The following is an 18,937-nucleotide window of genomic DNA, read 5'->3' as shown; positions in this document are numbered from 1 at the left end:
ATGGGACAAGGCACTGTCATTGAACATGTTGCAGACACAACTTGCAACAGCTTCGTTAGAGTGATATTTCTCCACAAGACTTTGCTACGAGATCTTTCTTGAATTTCATCGTGTTTCTTGCCTTCTTTATCAAAGGGCGGCACTCATAACTTTCTTTGGCCGGTGACTTATTTAGCAGTCACACTCAATAAACAAGCACAAAAAACAATGGATTATTATGAAATGTTTTGGATGAACGCGCAGGGTAACACTCACTCGAGAAACAAAGCCAGACTGACTCAGAATGAGTTGGATAATTTGTGTGGGCGTGGGCAGGTGGATACGTTTGGTATGGCGGACTGACGAAAACCAAGGTGATGAATGAAAACTGGGGCAAAATTTTGATGAAGAAAATTTTCGAAAACTGAATTCGACAAAACCCAGGGCAAACGAAAACCGAGGTTCCACTGTATATAGTTAAAATATATTATTGGATTTTCATGTGATTTGAAAGAAGATATCTGTATTATGTATAATGTATATAGTTTTGTAAACTATAATTTGAGACAAATAATGTTTAGCATACATGGGCCTAATGACACCTCTGTACTTTTGAGGTAGAAACTGTGGCTGGACTTGAGGCTCCTATCCATCTGTGTAGTATTCCCCTCTTCTCTGTGTACTGGTCCTGGTCCTCTTAGCCTCTCCTGTGTGTGTTTACATGTATGGATATACATGTACTTATATTTCAACGTACACACACGCACACACCTATGTCTGGTGGCATCATTTGTCATATACTGTACAGCTATCCTATACTATAGTCAATTTTTTTTTAGCTTTTTTTTGCAAATTTAAATGGAAAGGTGCATTCAAAATTGAATAGCACATATGAATGCACCTTTCACATGGTGCTCAATTTTGGATGCACTTTTTCTACTGGAAGCCATCCATAGAACAGGTGGGGTTTGAACCATGGCCTGTAGTTTTAGGACTCGCTTGCCATGGGTTCAAATTCCATCCGTTCCGTGGTTTGTTTGCAGTCATGTTACAGCCTCTCCTCACTTAACAATGGAGTTGTGTTCCTAAGACCGCGTTGGTAAATGAATTCATTGTTAAGCAAAAAGCATACCATAATGGTAGTGGGTTTGTGTCAACCATCTTTGAAACTTGTTTTAATGTCACCTTTGCACCATTTATAACATTTTTAGTATATTTTTAAATGTTTATACAGTAGTGTACTGATATTGTAATCAACAGAATAGAGGAAATCAGTTCTAATACAGTGGACCCCCGCATAACGATCACCTCCAAATGCGATCAATTATGTAAGTGTATTTATGTAAGTGCGTTTGTACGTGTATGTTTGGGGGTCTGAAATGGACTAATCTACTTCACAATATTCCTTATGGGAACAAATTCGGTCAGTACTGGCACCTGAACATACTTCTGGAGTGAAAAAATATCGTTAACCGGGGGTCCACTGTATAAGTTATTTAGGCATGCATACTGGTCAGAGAGCCCGTCAAAAGTCCGAGTTGTCGGTAAATGAGTACATTGCTAAGTGAGGAGAGGCTGTATTACAATTTCACGAGTCATTTTTCTACTGTATTTACATAAAGCTCCACTATATAGAGGAGCTTTATAAGACTGCTGACTGTACTTCATAATAATGTGAACTAAATTCATGCATGTGCACTTTCTCTCGTTTGCCGAATGGCTTGTTAATGCATGGCATGCTTCTGTGTATTAGGTTATATGAGATAAGGCAGTTAGGAGGTAAAATAAAATAAAAAAAATGGGGTTGGAGAGAGTGCGAAAAGGATTTATTGCTGATAATGTACTAACGATAGTAATTCACTTTACATTTGGCAACTCAAAAAGTAGCCCTGCTTTGATCATGTTAATAATTTCTTAAAATATTCATCCTGTTTTTACCCCTTAATCTAGGAAGTTACCTGTTAGCGTCTAATCTTTTAATGTAACCATTGAATATATTTCCAAGATTTTTTTTTTTTATTTTTTTTTTTACATACACGATTGAAAAGATACAAGATGTTAAGAAATGTAAGACCATTTTTGGTTCTACTTTTAAAAAAACTGTTGTTGGAATCCATACAACTGTGTGGTTTCCTAATTCCATTGACTGATGAGGAAAGGCACTACGTTGCAGGGACACGTTTTGTACAGGATTGGATGAAACATTGTAATAAAAAAGTTTCTCTGCAACTTTGTTTTTCTCTCTCTTACCACTTGTTAGCTTATGCCATTTTTCAACCAAGGAATTTAGAGATAATTTACTGTATTTGACTGAACATTAATAAGCTGAAGTCTCTAAATTTGATAATTTTAGAGTTATTTTTAAGAAATATTTATCACAGTTTTTTCTGTTGAGATTTCACTTTCATCTAAGCTAATTTAGATTTTCTATTAAAAGTCTAGATTATTAAATTAATTTGAAACTTAGTGAGGAGTATTAGATGACAACAATATTCATTACATGCTCCTGGTTTCCATATCTGCACTATTTACCATGAACAACTATTAGTTCTTAACATTTCTTGTAATATAAGGAAATTTTTCCTTGCCTCTCATACTTCACTAAAACTAGAGTTTTATGATCTACATGGTATCCAGCCGCACATTTCAGGAATCATCTCAAGCCCATCACATAATATATTTCCACTCTTACAGCATTATTTTAATACTTTCAAGAAAATTCAAATTATCTTTTTCACTCCTTGCACCTAGTTGTTCTGCTTGTTGCTTGAAACCCACTTTAACATGCTTGTTGAATTTTTGCTATTTCCATCGTTTATTGCACTTCTTTTTGATGGTGCTCCATGCTCGTGTGAACACGTATATATTGTACATGAAGGTGTACATCTCTCGGTGTACATTATATACTATTTCTAAGAGTTTATGTTAATCCCTATCACTGGGAATAAAATAGTATTCTCACTTGGTAGTGTACAGATGAAATGCAGCCTTAATGACCTATTTGCAATCAGTAGGCTTTAAACTCAATAAAATAATCACTTTGTGTTTGTGTTTTATCTTAAGGCTCATAGTGCATTATGTTGCCTCCAAAAATGAGCTCTTGCATTTTAAGCAAGAACTTTACAAGCACTTTAGAGCATACTGAATTGCATCCTCTTTATACACTGCATTTCTGTGCATATTTTTGCATCATGGTGACAAAAAAAGCAAACCTTTGATAATGTACATAATAGTTTTATTGTTGATTAAATCATCTTTGTGCAGACTTTATGCCTCAGTCACAGAGTATTATATCTCAATAATCTCTTATTGTCATCTCGTACGCTTGTTTCTATTTCACTATATTTACGTATATATAAATAATAACCATCAAGAAGAATTTTTACTTCATGTCATAACTGCTTAAGCAATAATTTTGATTTAACATTTTTTTTCAACACCCATTTTAATACTGATGTAAACTAGTGTAATCTAACAGTTAAAAATGAAAAGTAATAGAATGTAAATGCAAATATGACATGTGGCCTAAACAAGCTACAGAATTATTTAGTCTATAGCCTACAAGTACTTTATTCCCTTAGATTAATCCATTTATCCTAACTCATTTTTGATATTCTTTGAGTCACTCTTAAAAATTTCTCAACTTTAGGTCCAAGGTATTTAATGGCGACGATAGTACTGTACTAAGTTATTATTTTATCCCAAACTGTTATCTGAAATGTTAAGATTAGCTATTAACCCAATCTTTTTTCTTAAGCATAATGTTAACATTTTTTTTATTTTCCAGGGGCCGGATAACCAGAATCTTTATTATCCAGGACCCTGCTTGCCAGCACTTTTATTATCCAGTCGAACTGCTGTTTCCTATCGACTGTACTCTTATCTTTTTGGATCATTTAATATTAGCAATATTTGTTAACTAGTCTCTAATACGTATTTTAATGTATGGGAAATTGTATGCAGTGTTCTCAACAATCAAGATTCTGGTTATTTTTACACTAGATGGGATTCTGCTTACTGTAGCATACAGTGGATTACTGAGTTCCCTTTTAATGACACAACCAATATTTTACTTGGCTCATTAATGGATTTTCACAGGACAATGACACTGAAACTACTGAGTCTTAATCATTTCAACTCTCCTTTGATTGTTGACTTTTCAAGTCCTAAATAATGTCCTATTTTTTATTAGTAGGATTTGTGATGAATTAGTCACCAAAAATTGTCACAGTACCTCGAGTGTTGAGCAATAGAATTATTCAACGTCAGGTTAATAATGTAATGCGCTTAACGGTTTTCTATGGTGCAAACTAGTGAAAAAAAATTGTTTTTAATGTTGGTGTTTATAACTCCTTGGTACAATAAGAAAAAGATGCTGTAGCTTGAACAGTGATCATAATGTACATAGCATAGACGGTGGTTGTGGCTTGGACAGTGGTGATTGTTCAGACTGTGGTGGTGATGTACATAGTTTGGATGGTGGTAACAGTTCAGATAGCAGTATAGTTTGAATAATGGGATAGCTTTAATAGTGGGATAATTTGAACAGTGGAATAGTCTTGACTGTGGAACAATTTGGACAGTGGGACAATTCAAACAGTGGGTCAGTTCATAAAGTGGGGAAAGTTTGAGGAGTGGGAGTTCTAACAGTTAATGTCCAGAAAATACTAAAAGACTTGCATTCTCAACATTCAGTATGATTCTGTGCTGTTGTGATAACATAGTTGCTCATCATTATCATCAGAGGCTGTTCACAGGGTTTAATGTCTATATTTTATTATTTTATTATCACACTGGCCGATTCCCACCAAGGCAGGGTGGCCCGAAAAAGAAAAACTTTCACCATCATTCACTCCATCACTGTCTTGCCAGAAGGGTGCTTTACACTACAGTTTTTAAACTGCAACATTAATGTCTATATTTTCACTGTAAACACCTGGTCCACACACCCCCTACCTTTCCTAAAGCCTCCTTGTTCATCTGCTATCCTATTCTCCGTCTTACTCTTAATTCTTTCAATTATAACTCTACCATACACTTTACCAGGTACACTCAACAGACTTATCCCCCTATAATTTTTGCACTCTCTTTTATCCCCTTTGCCTTTATACAAAGGAACTATGCATGCTCTCTGCCAATCCCTAGGTACCTTACCCTCTTCCATACATTTATTAAATAATTGCACCAACCACTCCAAAACTATATCCCCACCTGCTTTTAACATTTCTATCTTTATCCCATCAATCCCGGCTGCCTTACCCCCTTTCATTTTACCTACTGCCTCACGAACTTCCCCCACACTCACAACTGGCTCTTCCTCACTCCTACAAGATGTTATTCCTCCTTGCCCTATACACGAAATCACAGCTTCCCTATCTTCATCAACATTTAACAATTCCTCAAAATATTCCTTCCATCTTCCCAATACCTCTAACTCTCCATTTAATAACTCTCCTCTCCTATTTTTAACTGACAAATCCATTTGTTCTCTAGGCTTTCTTAACTTGTTAATCTCACTCCAAAACTTTTTCTTATTTTCAACAAAATTTGTTGATAACATCTCACCCACTCTCTCATTTGCTCTCTTTTTACATTGCTTCACCACTCTCTTAACTTCTCTCTTTTTCTCCATATACTCTTCCCTCCTTGCATCACTTCTACTTTGTAAAAACTTCTCATATGCTAACTTTTTCTCCCTTACTACTCTCTTTACATCATCATTCCACCAATCGCTCCTCTTCCCTCCTGCACCCACTTTCCTGTAACCACAAACTTCTGCTGAACACTCTAACACTACATTTTTAAACCTACCCCATACCTCTTCGACCCCATTGCCTATGCTCTCATTAGCCCATCTATCCTCCAATAGCTGTTTATATCTTACCCTAACTGCCTCCTCTTTTAGTTTATAAACCTTCACCTCTCTCTTCCCTGATGCTTCTATTCTCCTTGTATCCCATCTACCTTTTACTCTCAGTGTAGCTACAACTAGAAAGTGATCTGATATATCTGTGGCCCCTCTATAAACATGTACATCCTGAAGTCTACTCAACAGTCTTTTATCTACCAATACATAATCCAACAAACTACTGTCATTTCGCCCTACATCATATCGTGTATACTTATTTATCCTCTTTTTCTTAAAATATGTATTACCTATAACTAAACCCCTTTCTATACAAAGTTCAATCAAAGGGCTCCCATTATCATTTACACCTGGCACCCCAAACTTACCTACCACACCCTCTCTAAAAGTTTCTCCTACTTTAGCATTCAAGTCCCCTACCACAATTACTCTCTCACTTGGTTCAAAGGCTCCTATACATTCACTTAACATCTCCCAAAATCTCTCTCTCTCCTCTGCATTCCTCTCTTCTCCAGGTGCATACACGCTTATTATGACCCACTTCTCGCATCCAACTCTCTCAGATACTCCAGATTTAATCCCATTTATTTCCCCCCACTGAAACTCTCCTACCCCCTTCAGCTTTGTTTCGCTTAGGGCCAGGACATCCAACTTCTTTTCATTCATAACATCAGCAATCATCTGTTTCTTGTCATCCGCACTACATCCACGCACATTTAAGCAACCCAGTTTTATAAAGTTTTTCTTCTTCTCTTTTTTAGTAATTGTATACAGGAGAAGGGGTTACTAGCCCATTGCTCCCGTCTATATATTGCTGTCTATATATGGTTTTATTTAATATTATAATCTCTCTATTTTTTTTCTAAGATCTAATACTGTTTATAAGACAGATACTGTACATCGAACAAAATTATTATAGTGCAACATCAATTAATTACAAATTTATCTATAACGTTTATTTTTTACAAATTTCAAAATGTAGTTTCTACGATTGAAAATAGGCATGAGGGATGCTTTGGAGACTTATATAAGACAAAAATAGCAATGTAAAAGTGAAGGAGCCTTTAACACTACATAAAAACTTGGCAAAGCCCAAACGACTATTAACATATTTCTGGTCTAAGTAATAGTGGCATGAAATTGACCAGTTACCGTATTTTGAAAATTTCCTATTCCAAAATCTATTATGGAATGTTAAATGTCACTGATAATTCTGTCAAAATAAGTACCCAATAGAGTCTGCCTGTAAATTAGTACACAGTATTTTTTATGAAAAGTGTCCAATATATCATGTCTCTTCCCTATTCAATCATAGCCCTATTACCTGAAGTAATTAGTGATCATAATTCGAATAGTATTTCATTTGTATCATTATATGTTGCACAGAACATGCGAACATGAATTACAGTAAAATCTTGCATTTTGTGCTCCCATAATTTGCTTTTTTAATAAATCACCGTTGAAATTTTTTATCAAAGTCTGTTTTGTGGGTAAAAATTACAAGACAAACATGCCATAATATTTTGGAAAATAAGAATATGTTCTCTTTTATGGGCAAAATCTAGTGTGATCAAGCAGGGGTGATGCCATTGTTTTAGAGAGACGTAATTTTACTCCTTGGTGTAAACGCAACTCACGCTTACTCTCTATCATTTGTGTATTTTAAATTTTTTCATCACCCTATCTTGTCTCTGGATTTTAGTCATGGCACCCAGGATGAATACTAGTGATGCTGGAAGTGCCAAGATGAAGAATGCACATGAAACTGTGTGTTTAGAAAAAAATGAGTTGCTAGATGAACTGGTACATGTATGCTGGAGACAGCAGAGATGTTACAGAAAACCTGAGCACTCCATTACAATTATCGACCAAAACAGGGACTACTTTGCATCGACATGCAGTTAAGAACCACAACCAGCCACACCAACACAAGTACCACAGCCACAGTAACCCTCTCCACACACCTTTTATAGCTATATGTATTTTATTACTCTATAAACCTGACTAAGCCCAGTAAGACCACTTTAATCCTCTCCACACATTTCCAGATCAATCAGCAATGACAACTATAATGTAAGGTTCTGTATTAAAAACTTTATTTTTGATGAATTAGTTAATTTAATAAAGAAAAGCCTTGTATGGCTTTTTTCACTGTCAGGACTGTAACCCTACTTTTCTCGCATGCTCTTCAGTCCTCATGACAATTTCACATCCAACGATAGTTTTCAGGAATGTAACCCACCCAAATTGTGAGATTCGACTGTATAATACATAAAAAAAAGGTTATAAATGTAAGTTGTTGCAAAGATCAAGAGGTGGTAGTTAGTTTATTCATGTGCTCTCTATGACATTGTACTACCTCTCTTTCCCTAGCTTCCCTTTTTCATACCCTTTACTTATTCCCTGACCTCTCCATTGCTTTCTCTTTTGATGATCACCATCCTCTCATTAAGTTGTCAACTGCTGCTGCCTTCTGCAAGCTCCTAGTCTCCTTAACTTCCTCTGATCCTAACCCATCTGTTCTTTTTTTCCTACCCGACCTCCTAACTAATCTCTTTCCCCAATTCCTCATCTCGTCTCTTTCCCTGACCTCCTGCCCATATTGCTTTCCCCAACCCATACCACAGCTCTTCTCCCTAGCCCCACTCTTCCTCAGTCCAAATCTTCTCCTCCGACTTCACTCAACAGATGTTCTAACACGCATGTTTGCGCTGGTCATGATAAAACGCCTGATGTTTATTGAGGCAGTTTATACCCTTGTCAATAGACTAATTTCAGTGTAATCCTTTAGATAAATTTTCTTCAGTGGATTATAAGTATTCTATGTACTTTCTTAATAATAATAATAATAAAGGCAATAATTTATTGAGTATTATGTATGTTTTATGAGCTCTACTTTATTTCTTGCCAGCTAGAGTTAGGGATGTATAATCCAAACTCAAATAGAACTGCTACTAACAAAGTTGTCACATTGATGTAAAGTTAGATTTTTTATTTATTCACCTTCATTGTAGATATAAAAATAATAAAATGCATTATTGATCTGTAAATGTTGTACACATCCATTTTTTATTATAATTTAAGGGAGATTGGTGATAGTTGGGACAGTGCAATAGTTTCGTCTTCATCTTAAAAAAACATGGGATTAGATTTCTCAAGATTTAGTGTGAATGTGTGTTGTTAAACTGATGTAATCATTCACAATAGTGAATGTTACATCATTTTAACAACACGTATTATGTCCATAGGATTTGTTGTCTTAATTTGACTTTTGGAAAAATCACAATGCCTTTGTAACTTATTCATTTTTTATAAGCTCTGGCATTATTAGTACATAAGAAATATCTGTAAAAATTGCTCACCTTTTTGGATCAAAGCTCATTCTAGGTTAAGATCTAAACAATTCATAATGCCCATGTAATTTTTTTGAAGCTGCAGTTAAAGGCTCTGGATGTTTATCTCGTGCAGGTGTTGAAATTTAATGCATAGACAAGTAGCAGGGTTCAGAGAGCTTTCAAAATTATTCTTAATTGCATTTGAACTGCACATTTTCATAACAGCAACTTGGAAATTGGAATATGTCTATTGAAGTGAGTGAATCGTAGGATGTATCTAAAAATTTGCTTAATCCCTAAGAACTATTACAGTATGCTGAAACGGGGCAAAAAAAAAAAAAAAAAAAAACTTTATAAGAAAACTTTGAATTTAACAAAACAATTTGCTAAGACATGTTTGCATATTATTACAAAATCTAAACAAGTTAGTCAAGAGCGTAAGAAAATATTCAAAATATCCCCATGTGTTCAAAGCCATTTGGATGAAACTGCCTAGATATGTACTGTACCAAGACTCAAGACATCGTACAGGTGGGGACTGAACTCACAGTGAGTGAGTTGTAAATCTCCAGACCAGTGGCTAACGCATTGATCTGGAGTTTTACGACTCACTCGCCACGAGTTCAATCCCACCCATACTGTGATGTATACCATGTTATAACATAATCCAAGTGAGCCAGCATGTACTCTTATTTTACATGAATTTTCTTGTTAAAAGTGTCCTAAGTATCATTGTGCTCCCTTAAATTTTGATTCAGTTAGATGCCCCCAAAATATATATTTTATTAATTTTTATTATATACCAAACTGTTATCTGCATTTTCCCAGAAACACAGATTACCTGAAGATTTGTTCCATTCTCCTCAGGTAACATTTGGGGCAGTTAGGTTGGGTCAAGTCTGGTCAAATTCAAATTTTTATATCTTTTCCCATGATCCAAAGATAATGTAGTTTACATGTAATGAAACACTGTTAGGCACAAAAAAAGGCACTAGTATGCAATGAATTTTGGGCAGACTAACCACAGTCAGGTGAAGTATGGCCAGATCACATTACATAACACCAGGTCAGGTTGGGAAGATATTTAATCAGCTAAACTGAAGTGCCGATTTTCAGATGGCATAAACAGGTAGGGAAAGCTTTTTATTTGCACCTTGAAGAGGATGAAGATCAAATCTTCAGGTGATACAGAAAAATAACAATTTGCACAAATTTTGACATACATATCTCAAGAATTTATCTATATTGTGTACAAATGTAGAGATTGTTCAATAAAGATCACATTGCACATGCTGTTCTTTACATACCAAAGTACTACTGCTATACTGATATATAATAAAATATAAGAGGAGGAAGGTAGAGAGAAAAACCTCAGTGAGCTAGAAGAGGAGAAAAAAGTATGAACAAGAAGAGGAAGATGTAGAGAATGAGAATTTTAAGGAAGAGGCTCAGGTTAGGGTGTGTAGGAGAGAGGGAGATGACTTTGTAAAAGTAAATGCTAGGTATTGGGGAGAGGGGTGGGATTACATTATGGGGAATCAAATACAAAATGGGAGTTGACACAGTTACTTTTTTGCTGATGATACCGTGCTTTTGGGAGAGTCTAAAGAAAAGGTGCGAAGGTTAGTGGACGAGTTTGGGAGTGTGTGTCAAGGTAGAAAGTTGAAAGTGAATATTGATACAAGTAAGGTGATGAGGGTATCACACGATATCACACTGGATATCACAATGGAGGGAAGGAGTATGGAAGAAGTGAATTTTTCAGAGATTTGGGAGTTGATTTGTCAGCAGATGGGTTTATGAAGGATGAGGGTAACCATAGAATTAATGAAGAAAAAAAGGTGAGTGGCTCTTTGAGGTATCTGTGGAGACAAAAAACTGTATACATGAAGGCAAAGAAGGGAATGTACAAGAGTATAGTGGTACCAACACTCTTATATGGGTGTGAAGCATGGGTTGCAAATGCTGCAGCAAGGAGGAGGCTGGAGGCAGTGGAGATGTCATATCTAAGAGAAATGTGTGGTGTAAATATTATGCAGAAAATTTGTAGTGTGGAAATTAGGAGGAAGTGTGGAGTTACTAAAAGTATTATAGAGCTGAAGAGGGGTTGTTGACCGGGTTTGGTCATTTAGAGTGGAAGGAACAAAGTAGAATGACTTGGAGACCATATAAATCTGTAGGGGAAGGAAGGCTGGCCAGAGGTCGTTGTAGGAAAGTTTGGAGGGAAGGGGTAAAGGAGGTTTTGTGAGCGCGGGGCTTGGACTTTCTGCAAGCGTGCATGAGCTTGTCAGATAGGAGTGAATGGAGACAAGTGGTTTCTGGGACCTGACGAGCTGTTGGAGTGTGAACAGGGTAATATTTTGTGAAGGGATGCAGGGAAACTGGTTAGCCGGACTTGAGTCCTGGAAGTGGGAAGTACAATGCCTGCACTTTAAATGAGGGGTTTGGGATATTGGCCATTTGGAGCGACATCTAAACTGTCGTATCTAAGTGCCTCTGCCAAGACAGTACTCACCCAGTTGTGGTTGCAGTGACTGAGTCACAGATCTTGGCCCCACCTCTTCACTGGTTGCTACTAGATCACTCCTCCTGCTCCTTGAGCTTTATCATACCTCTTCTTAAAGTTATGTATGGATCCTGCCTCCACTACATCACATCCCAGACTATTCCACTTCCTGACAACTGTGACTGAAGAAATCCTTCCTAACATCCATGTGATTCATCTGAGTCTTCAACTTCAAACTGTGATCCCTTGTTGTTGTGTCCCATCTTTGGAACATCCTGTCTGTCCACCTTGTCGATTCCTCTCAATATTTTATATGTCGTTATCATATCCCCCCCATCTCTCCTGTCCTCCAGTGTCGTCAGGTTGATTCCTCTTAACCTCTCCTCGTAGAACATGTCCCTTAGCTCCGGGACTAGTCTTGTTACAAACCTTTGCACTTTCTCTAGTTTCCTTATGTGCTTGGCTAGATGTAGGTTCCAAATTGATGCTGCATACTCCAACGTAAGCCGCCTAACTTACACAGTGTACAGGGTCTTGAACGATTCCTTATTGAGATGTCAGAATGCTGTTCTTAGGTTGGCTAGGTGCCCATATGCTGCAGCAGTTATCTGGATGATGTGCACCTCAAGAGATGTGCCCGGTGTTATATTCGCCCCAAGATCCTTTTTCTTGAATGAGGTTTGTAGTCTCTGGCCCCCTGGACTGTGCTCTGTCGGCAGTCTTCTTCGCCCTTCCCCAATCTTCATGACTTTGCGCTTGTTGTGATTTGAACTCCAGGACCCAGTTGCTGGACCAGGCCTGCAGCCTGTCCAGATCCCTTTGTAGTTCTGCCTGGTCCTTGTCTGATTGAATTCTCATCAACTTCACATCATCTGCAAACAGGGACACTTCTGAGTATTCCTTCTGTTACTTCGTTCACAAATACAGTGGACCCCCGCATAGCGAACTTAATCCGTGCAAGAGGGCTGGTCGTTATGCGAAATGTTCGCTATGCGAATTAATTTTCCCCATAAGAAATAATGGAAATAAAATTAATCCGTGCAAGACACCCAAAAGTATGAAAAAAAATTTTTTTTACCACAAAAAAATGTTAATTTTAGTACACACAAACTGAAAAAGGCATGCACAATTACATGACACTTACTTTTATTGAAGATCTGGTGATGATTGATGGGATGGGAGGAGGGGAGAGAGAGTGTTAGTGTTTAGAAGGGGAATCCCCTTCCATTAGGACTTGAGGTAGCAAGTCCTTTTCCGGGGTTACTTCCCTTCTTCTTTTAATGCCACTAGGACCAGCTTCAGAGTCACTGGACCTCTGTCGCACAACAAATCTGTCCATAGAGCTCTGTACCTCCCGTTCCTTTACGATTTGTCTAAAATGGGCCATAACATTGTCATTGAAATAGTCACCAGCACGGCTTGCAACAGCTGTGTCAGGGTGATTTTCATCCATAAAGGTTTGCAGTTCAACCCACTGTGCACACATTTCCTTAATTTTTGAAGTAGGCACAATGGATTCCACAACTGGCATAGGCTTCTCAGGGTTAGCCCCAAACCCTTCAAAATCTTTCTTAATTTCCATACTAATTCTCACCCTTTTTACCACAGGGTTGGCACTAGAAGCTTTCTTGGGGCCCATGGTCACTTATTTTCCAGAAACAGCACCGAAAACACTGTAATAATACGAAATATTCCGAGTGTATGCTTGAATGTTACCGCGGAGGCTGGCTGGTAAACAATGGACGTGTCTCGGACGAAGGTCGCTGAGCGGGTTTTTGTCCACTATGCGGGGCAAAATTTTGGCGAACAAAGCGTTCGCTATGCGGATTGTTCGCTATGCAAGGCGTTCGCTATGCGGGGGTCCACTGTACCATTAGAACCAGTCCTAGGACTGACCTCTGTGGAACCCCGCTTGTCACAGGCACCCACTCTGACACCTCGCCAAGTATCATGACTCGTTGTCTTCCTGAGAGGTATTCCCTTATCAATTGCAGTGCCTTCCCTGTTATCCCTGCCTGGTCCTCCAGCTTTTACACTAATCTCTTGTGTGCAACTGTGTCAAACGCCTTATTACAGTCCAAGAAAACAATCTACCCACCCCTCTCTCTCTGTTGTCTTACTGCTGTCACCCCTGACATGGAACTCCATTAGGTTTGTGACACAGGATTTCCCATCCCTGATACCATGCTGGTTGTCACTGATAAGCTCATTCCTTTCTAGGTGCTCCATCACTCTTCTCCTGATAATATTTTCTAAGACTGCATACTATACATGTCAGTGACACTGGCCTGTCTTCCATATCTCAGGTAGTCACTCTGTTTTGATAGATGTGTTGAAGATTGTTGTTAGTGGTACACAGCACCTCTGCTCCCTCTCTCAGTACCCATGGAGAGATGTTACCCGGCCCCATCGCCTTTGAGGTATCTAACTCACTTAGCAGCCTCTTCACTTCTTCTCGGTTGTATGTAGTGTGTCCAGCAGTTGACGGTATACCCCACCTCTGTCTTTCTGGAGTTCCTTCTGCCTCCCCTGTGAACATTTCTTTGAATCTCATGCTGAACTCGCATACCTCGCAGTCGTTTCTTATGATCTCCCTTCCTTCCGTCCTCAGCCTGATTACCTGGTCCTTGGCTGTTGTTTTCCTCCTGATGTTGCTGTACAACAACTTCTGGTCAGATTTGGCTTTCGCTGCTATGTCATTTTCATACTGTTATTGGGCATCCCTTCTTACCTGTGCATATTCATTTCTGGCTCTAGCTCTCCTTATTCTCCTGGGTCCTCTGCCTTCTATACTTCCATTCTCGAGCACAATTAGTTTTGGTCTCTACACCTTTGTGTGAACCAAGGGCTCATTCTGGCTTTCTCGTTATTTGTTACCCTTGGGTACAAACCTCTCCTCAGCTTCCTTGCATATTGTTGTCACATATTCCATCATCTCGTTTACTGACTACCCTGCCAGTTCTCTGTCCCACTAAACCCCGTGCAGGAAATTCTTCATGCCTGTGTTTACCTGGAGTTTACCTGGAGAGAGTTCCGGGGGTCAACGCCCCTGCGGCCCGGTCTGTGACCAGGCCTCCTGGTAGATCAGATTATTATTATAATCAAAAAGAAGCGCTAAGCCACAAGGGCTATACAGCCTGGTGGATCAGAGCGGATCAACCAGGCTGTTACTGCTGGCTGCACGCAATCCAACGTACGAGCCACAGCCCGGCTGGTCAGGTACCGACTTTAGGTGTAGTTTGGCTTCATTCGTCCTGCCCTTCCTGCTTCCCTCTCCACTTGTAACTCTACTATGAATGAAGGTGAAAGTGTTGAATGATGATTTAAGTTTTTTACTTTTTGGGTCACCCTGCCTCGGTGAGAGATGGCCGATGTGTAAATTATAATATATATATATATATATATATATATATATATATATATATATATATATATATATATATATATATATATATATATATATATATATATATATATAGGTTGGTAGACAACCACCCAGGGAGGTACTAACATCCTGCCAAGTGAGTAAAACGGAAACCTGTGATTGTTTTACATGATGGTAGGATTGCTGGTCTCTCTTTTCTGTCTCATAAACATGCAAAATTTCAGGTACATCTTGCTACTTCTACTTACACTTAGGTCACACCACACATACATGTACAAGCATATATACGCACACACCCCTTTGGGTTTTCTTCTATTTTTCTTACTAGTTCTTGTTCTTGTTTATTTCCTCTTACCTCCATGGGGAAGTGGAATAAAATTCTTCCTCTGTAAGCCATGCGTGTCGTAAGAGGTGACTAAAATGCCGGGAGCAAGGGGCTAGTAACCCCTACTCCTGTATATATTACTAAATTTAAAAGGAGAAACTTTCATTTTTCCTTTAGGGCCACCCCGCCCCAGTGGGATACGGCTGGTGTGTTGAAAGATATATATATATATATATATATATATATATATATATATATATATATATATATATATATATATATATATATATTATTATTATTTTTTTTTTTTTTTTTTTATTATCACACTGGCCGATTCCCACCAAGGCAGGGTGGCCCGAAAAAGAAAAACTTTCACCATCATTCACTCCATCACTGTCTTGCCAGAAGGGTGCTTTACACTACAGTTTTTAAACTGCAACATTAGCACCCCTCCTTCAGAGTGCAGGCACTGTACTTCCCATCTCCAGGACTCAAGTCCGGCCTGCCGGTTTCCCTGAATCCCTTCATAAATGTTACTTTGCTCACACTCCAACAGCACGTCAAGTATTAAAAACCATTTGTCTCCATTCACTCCTATCAAACACGCTCACGCATGCCTGCTGGAAGTCCAAGCCCCTCGCACACAAAACCTCCTTTACCCCCTCCCTCCAACCCTTCCTAGGCCGACCCCTACCCCGCCTTCCTTCCACTACAGACTGATACACTCTTGAAGTCATTCTGTTTCGCTCCATTCTCTCTACATGTCCGAACCACCTCAACCCTTCCTCAGCCCTCTGGACAACAGTTTTGGTAATCCCGCACCTCCTCCTAACTTCCAAACTACGAATTCTCTGCATTATATTCACACCACACACTGCCCTCAGACATGACATCTCCACTGCCTCCAGCCTTCTCCTCGCTGCAACATTCATCACCCACGCTTCACACTCATATAAGAGCGTTGGTAAAACTATACTCTCATACATTCCCCTCTTTGCCTCCAAGGACAAAGTTCTTTGTCTCCACAGACTCCTAAGTGCACCACTCACTCTTTTTCCCTCATCAATTCTATGATTCACCTCATCTTTCATAGACCCATCCGCTGACACGTCCACTCCCAAATATCTGAATACGTTCACCTCCTCCATACTCTCTCCCTCCAATCTGATATTCAATCTTTCATCACCTAATCTTTTTGTTATCCTCATAACCTTACTCTTTCCTGTATTCACCTTTAATTTTCTTCTTTTGCACACCCTACCAAATTCATCCACCAATCTCTGCAGCTTCTCTTCAGAATCTCCCAAGAGCACAGTGTCATCAGCAAAGAGCAGCTGTGACAACTCCCACTTTGTGTGTGATTCTTTATCTTTTAACTCCACGCCTCTTGCCAAGACCCTCGCATTTACTTCTCTTACAACCCCATCTATAAATATATTAAACAACCACGGTGACATCACACATCCTTGTCTAAGGCCTACTTTTACTGGGAAAAAATTTCCCTCTTTCCTACATACTCTAACTTGAGCCTCACTATCCTCGTAAAAACTCTTCACTGCTTTCAGTAACCTACCTCCTACACCATACACTTGCAACATCTGCCACATTGCCCCCCTATCCACCCTGTCATATGCCTTTTCCAAATCCATAAATGCCACAAAGACCTCTTTAGCCTTATCTAAATACTGTTCACTTATATGTTTCACTGTAAACACCTGGTCCACACACCCCCTACCTTTCCTAAAGCCTCCTTGTTCATCTGCTATCCTATTCTCCGTCTTACTCTTAATTCTTTCAATTATAACTCTACCATACACTTTACCAGGTACACTCAACAGACTTATCCCCCTATAATTTTTGCACTCTCTTTTATCCCCTTTGCCTTTATACAAAGGAACTATGCATGCTCTCTGCTAATCCCTAGGTACCTTACCCTCTTCCATACATTTATTAAATAATTGCACCAACCACTCCAAAACTATATCCCCACCTGCTTTTAACATTTCTATCTTTATCCCATCAATCCCGGCTGCCTTACCCCCTTTCATTTTACCTACTGCCTCACGAACTTCCCCCACACTCACAACTGGCTCTTCCTCACTCCTACAAGATGTTATTCCTCCTTGCCCTATACACGAAATCACAGCTTCCCTATCTTCATCAACATTTAACAATTCCTCAAAATATTCCCTCCATCTTCCCAATACCTCTAACTCTCCATTTAATAACTCTCCTCTCCAATTTTTAACTGACAAATCCATTTGTTCTCTAGGCTTTCTTAACTTGTTAATCTCACTCCAAAACTTTTTCTTATTTTCAACAAAATTTGTTGATAACATCTCACCCACTCTCTCATTTGCTCTCTTTTTACATTGCTTCACCACTCTCTTAACCTCTCTCTTTTTCTCCATATACTCTTCCCTCCTTGCATCACTTCTACTTTGTAAAAACTTCTCATATGCTAACTTTTTCTCCCTTACTACTCTCTTTACATCATCATTCCACCAATCGCTCCTCTTCCCTCCTGCACCCACTTTCCTGTAACCACAAACTTCTGCTGAACACTCTAACACTACATTTTTAAACCTACCCCATACCTCTTCGACCCCATTGCCTATGCTCTCATTAGCCCATCTATCCTCCAATAGCTGTTTATATCTTACCCTAACTGTCTCCTCTTTTAGTTTATAAACCTTCACCTCTCTCTTCCCTTATGCTTCTATTCTCCTTGTATCCCATCTACCTTTTACTCTCAGTGTAGCTACAACTAGAAAGTGATCTGATATATCTGTGGCCCCTCTATAAACATGTACATCCTGAAGTCTACTCAACAGTCTTTTATCTACCAATACATAATCCAACAAACTACTGTCATTTCGCCCTACATCATATCGTGTATACTTATTTATCCTCTTTTTCTTAAAATATGTATTACCTATAACTAAACCCCTTTCTATACAAAGTTCAATCAAAGGGCTCCCATTATCATTTACACCTGGCACCCCAAACTTACCTACCACACCCTCTCTAAAAGTTTCTCCTACTTTAGCATTCAGGTCCCCCACCACAACTACTCTCTCACTTGGTTCAAAGGCTCCTATACATTCACTTAACATCTCCCAAAATCTCTCTCTCTCCTCTGCATTCCTCTCTTCTCCAGGTGCATACACGCTTATTATGACCCACTTCTCGCATCCAACCTTTACTTTAATCCACATAATTCTTGAATTTACACATTCATATTCTCTTTTCTCCTTCCATAACTGATCATTTAACATTACTGCTACCCCTTCCTTTGCTCTAACTCTCTCAGATACTCCAGATTTAATCCCATTTATTTCCCCCCACTGAAACTCTCCTACCCCCTTCAGCTTTGTTTCGCTTAGAGCCAGGACATCCAACTTCTTTTCATTCATAACATCAGCAATCATCTGTTTCTTGTCATCCGCACTACATCCAGAAGGGGTTACTAGCCCATTGCTCCCGGCATTTTAGTCGCCTCATACGACACGCATGGCTTACGGAGGAAAGATTCTTTTCC

At 38.8% G+C, this 18,937-nt stretch overlaps 1 protein-coding gene and 1 long non-coding RNA gene across 3 annotated transcripts in view; one reads left to right on the top strand and one right to left on the bottom strand.

The window, feature by feature from the left end:
• The window catches only part of LOC128700674 (stomatin-like protein 1), a 69,019-nt gene extending 64,122 nt beyond the window's left edge, over positions 1-4,897 (top strand). Inside the window, exon 11 of the mRNA XM_053793967.2 lies at positions 3,767-4,897. Within this exon, the coding sequence (XP_053649942.1) occupies positions 3,767-3,777 (11 nt within the window). The 3' untranslated portion in view covers positions 3,778-4,897. The remainder of the gene's footprint in view (positions 1-3,766) is intronic.
• The window catches only part of LOC138854372 (uncharacterized), a 704,854-nt gene that overhangs the window by 454,694 nt on the left and 231,223 nt on the right, over positions 1-18,937 (bottom strand). The window lies entirely within an intron of this gene.

Source organism: Cherax quadricarinatus, chromosome 56 (assembly GCF_038502225.1).
Source record: "Cherax quadricarinatus isolate ZL_2023a chromosome 56, ASM3850222v1, whole genome shotgun sequence".
Taxonomy (NCBI): Eukaryota; Metazoa; Arthropoda; class Malacostraca; order Decapoda; family Parastacidae; genus Cherax; species Cherax quadricarinatus.
This window is presented reverse-complemented; position numbering and strand designations above follow the sequence as displayed.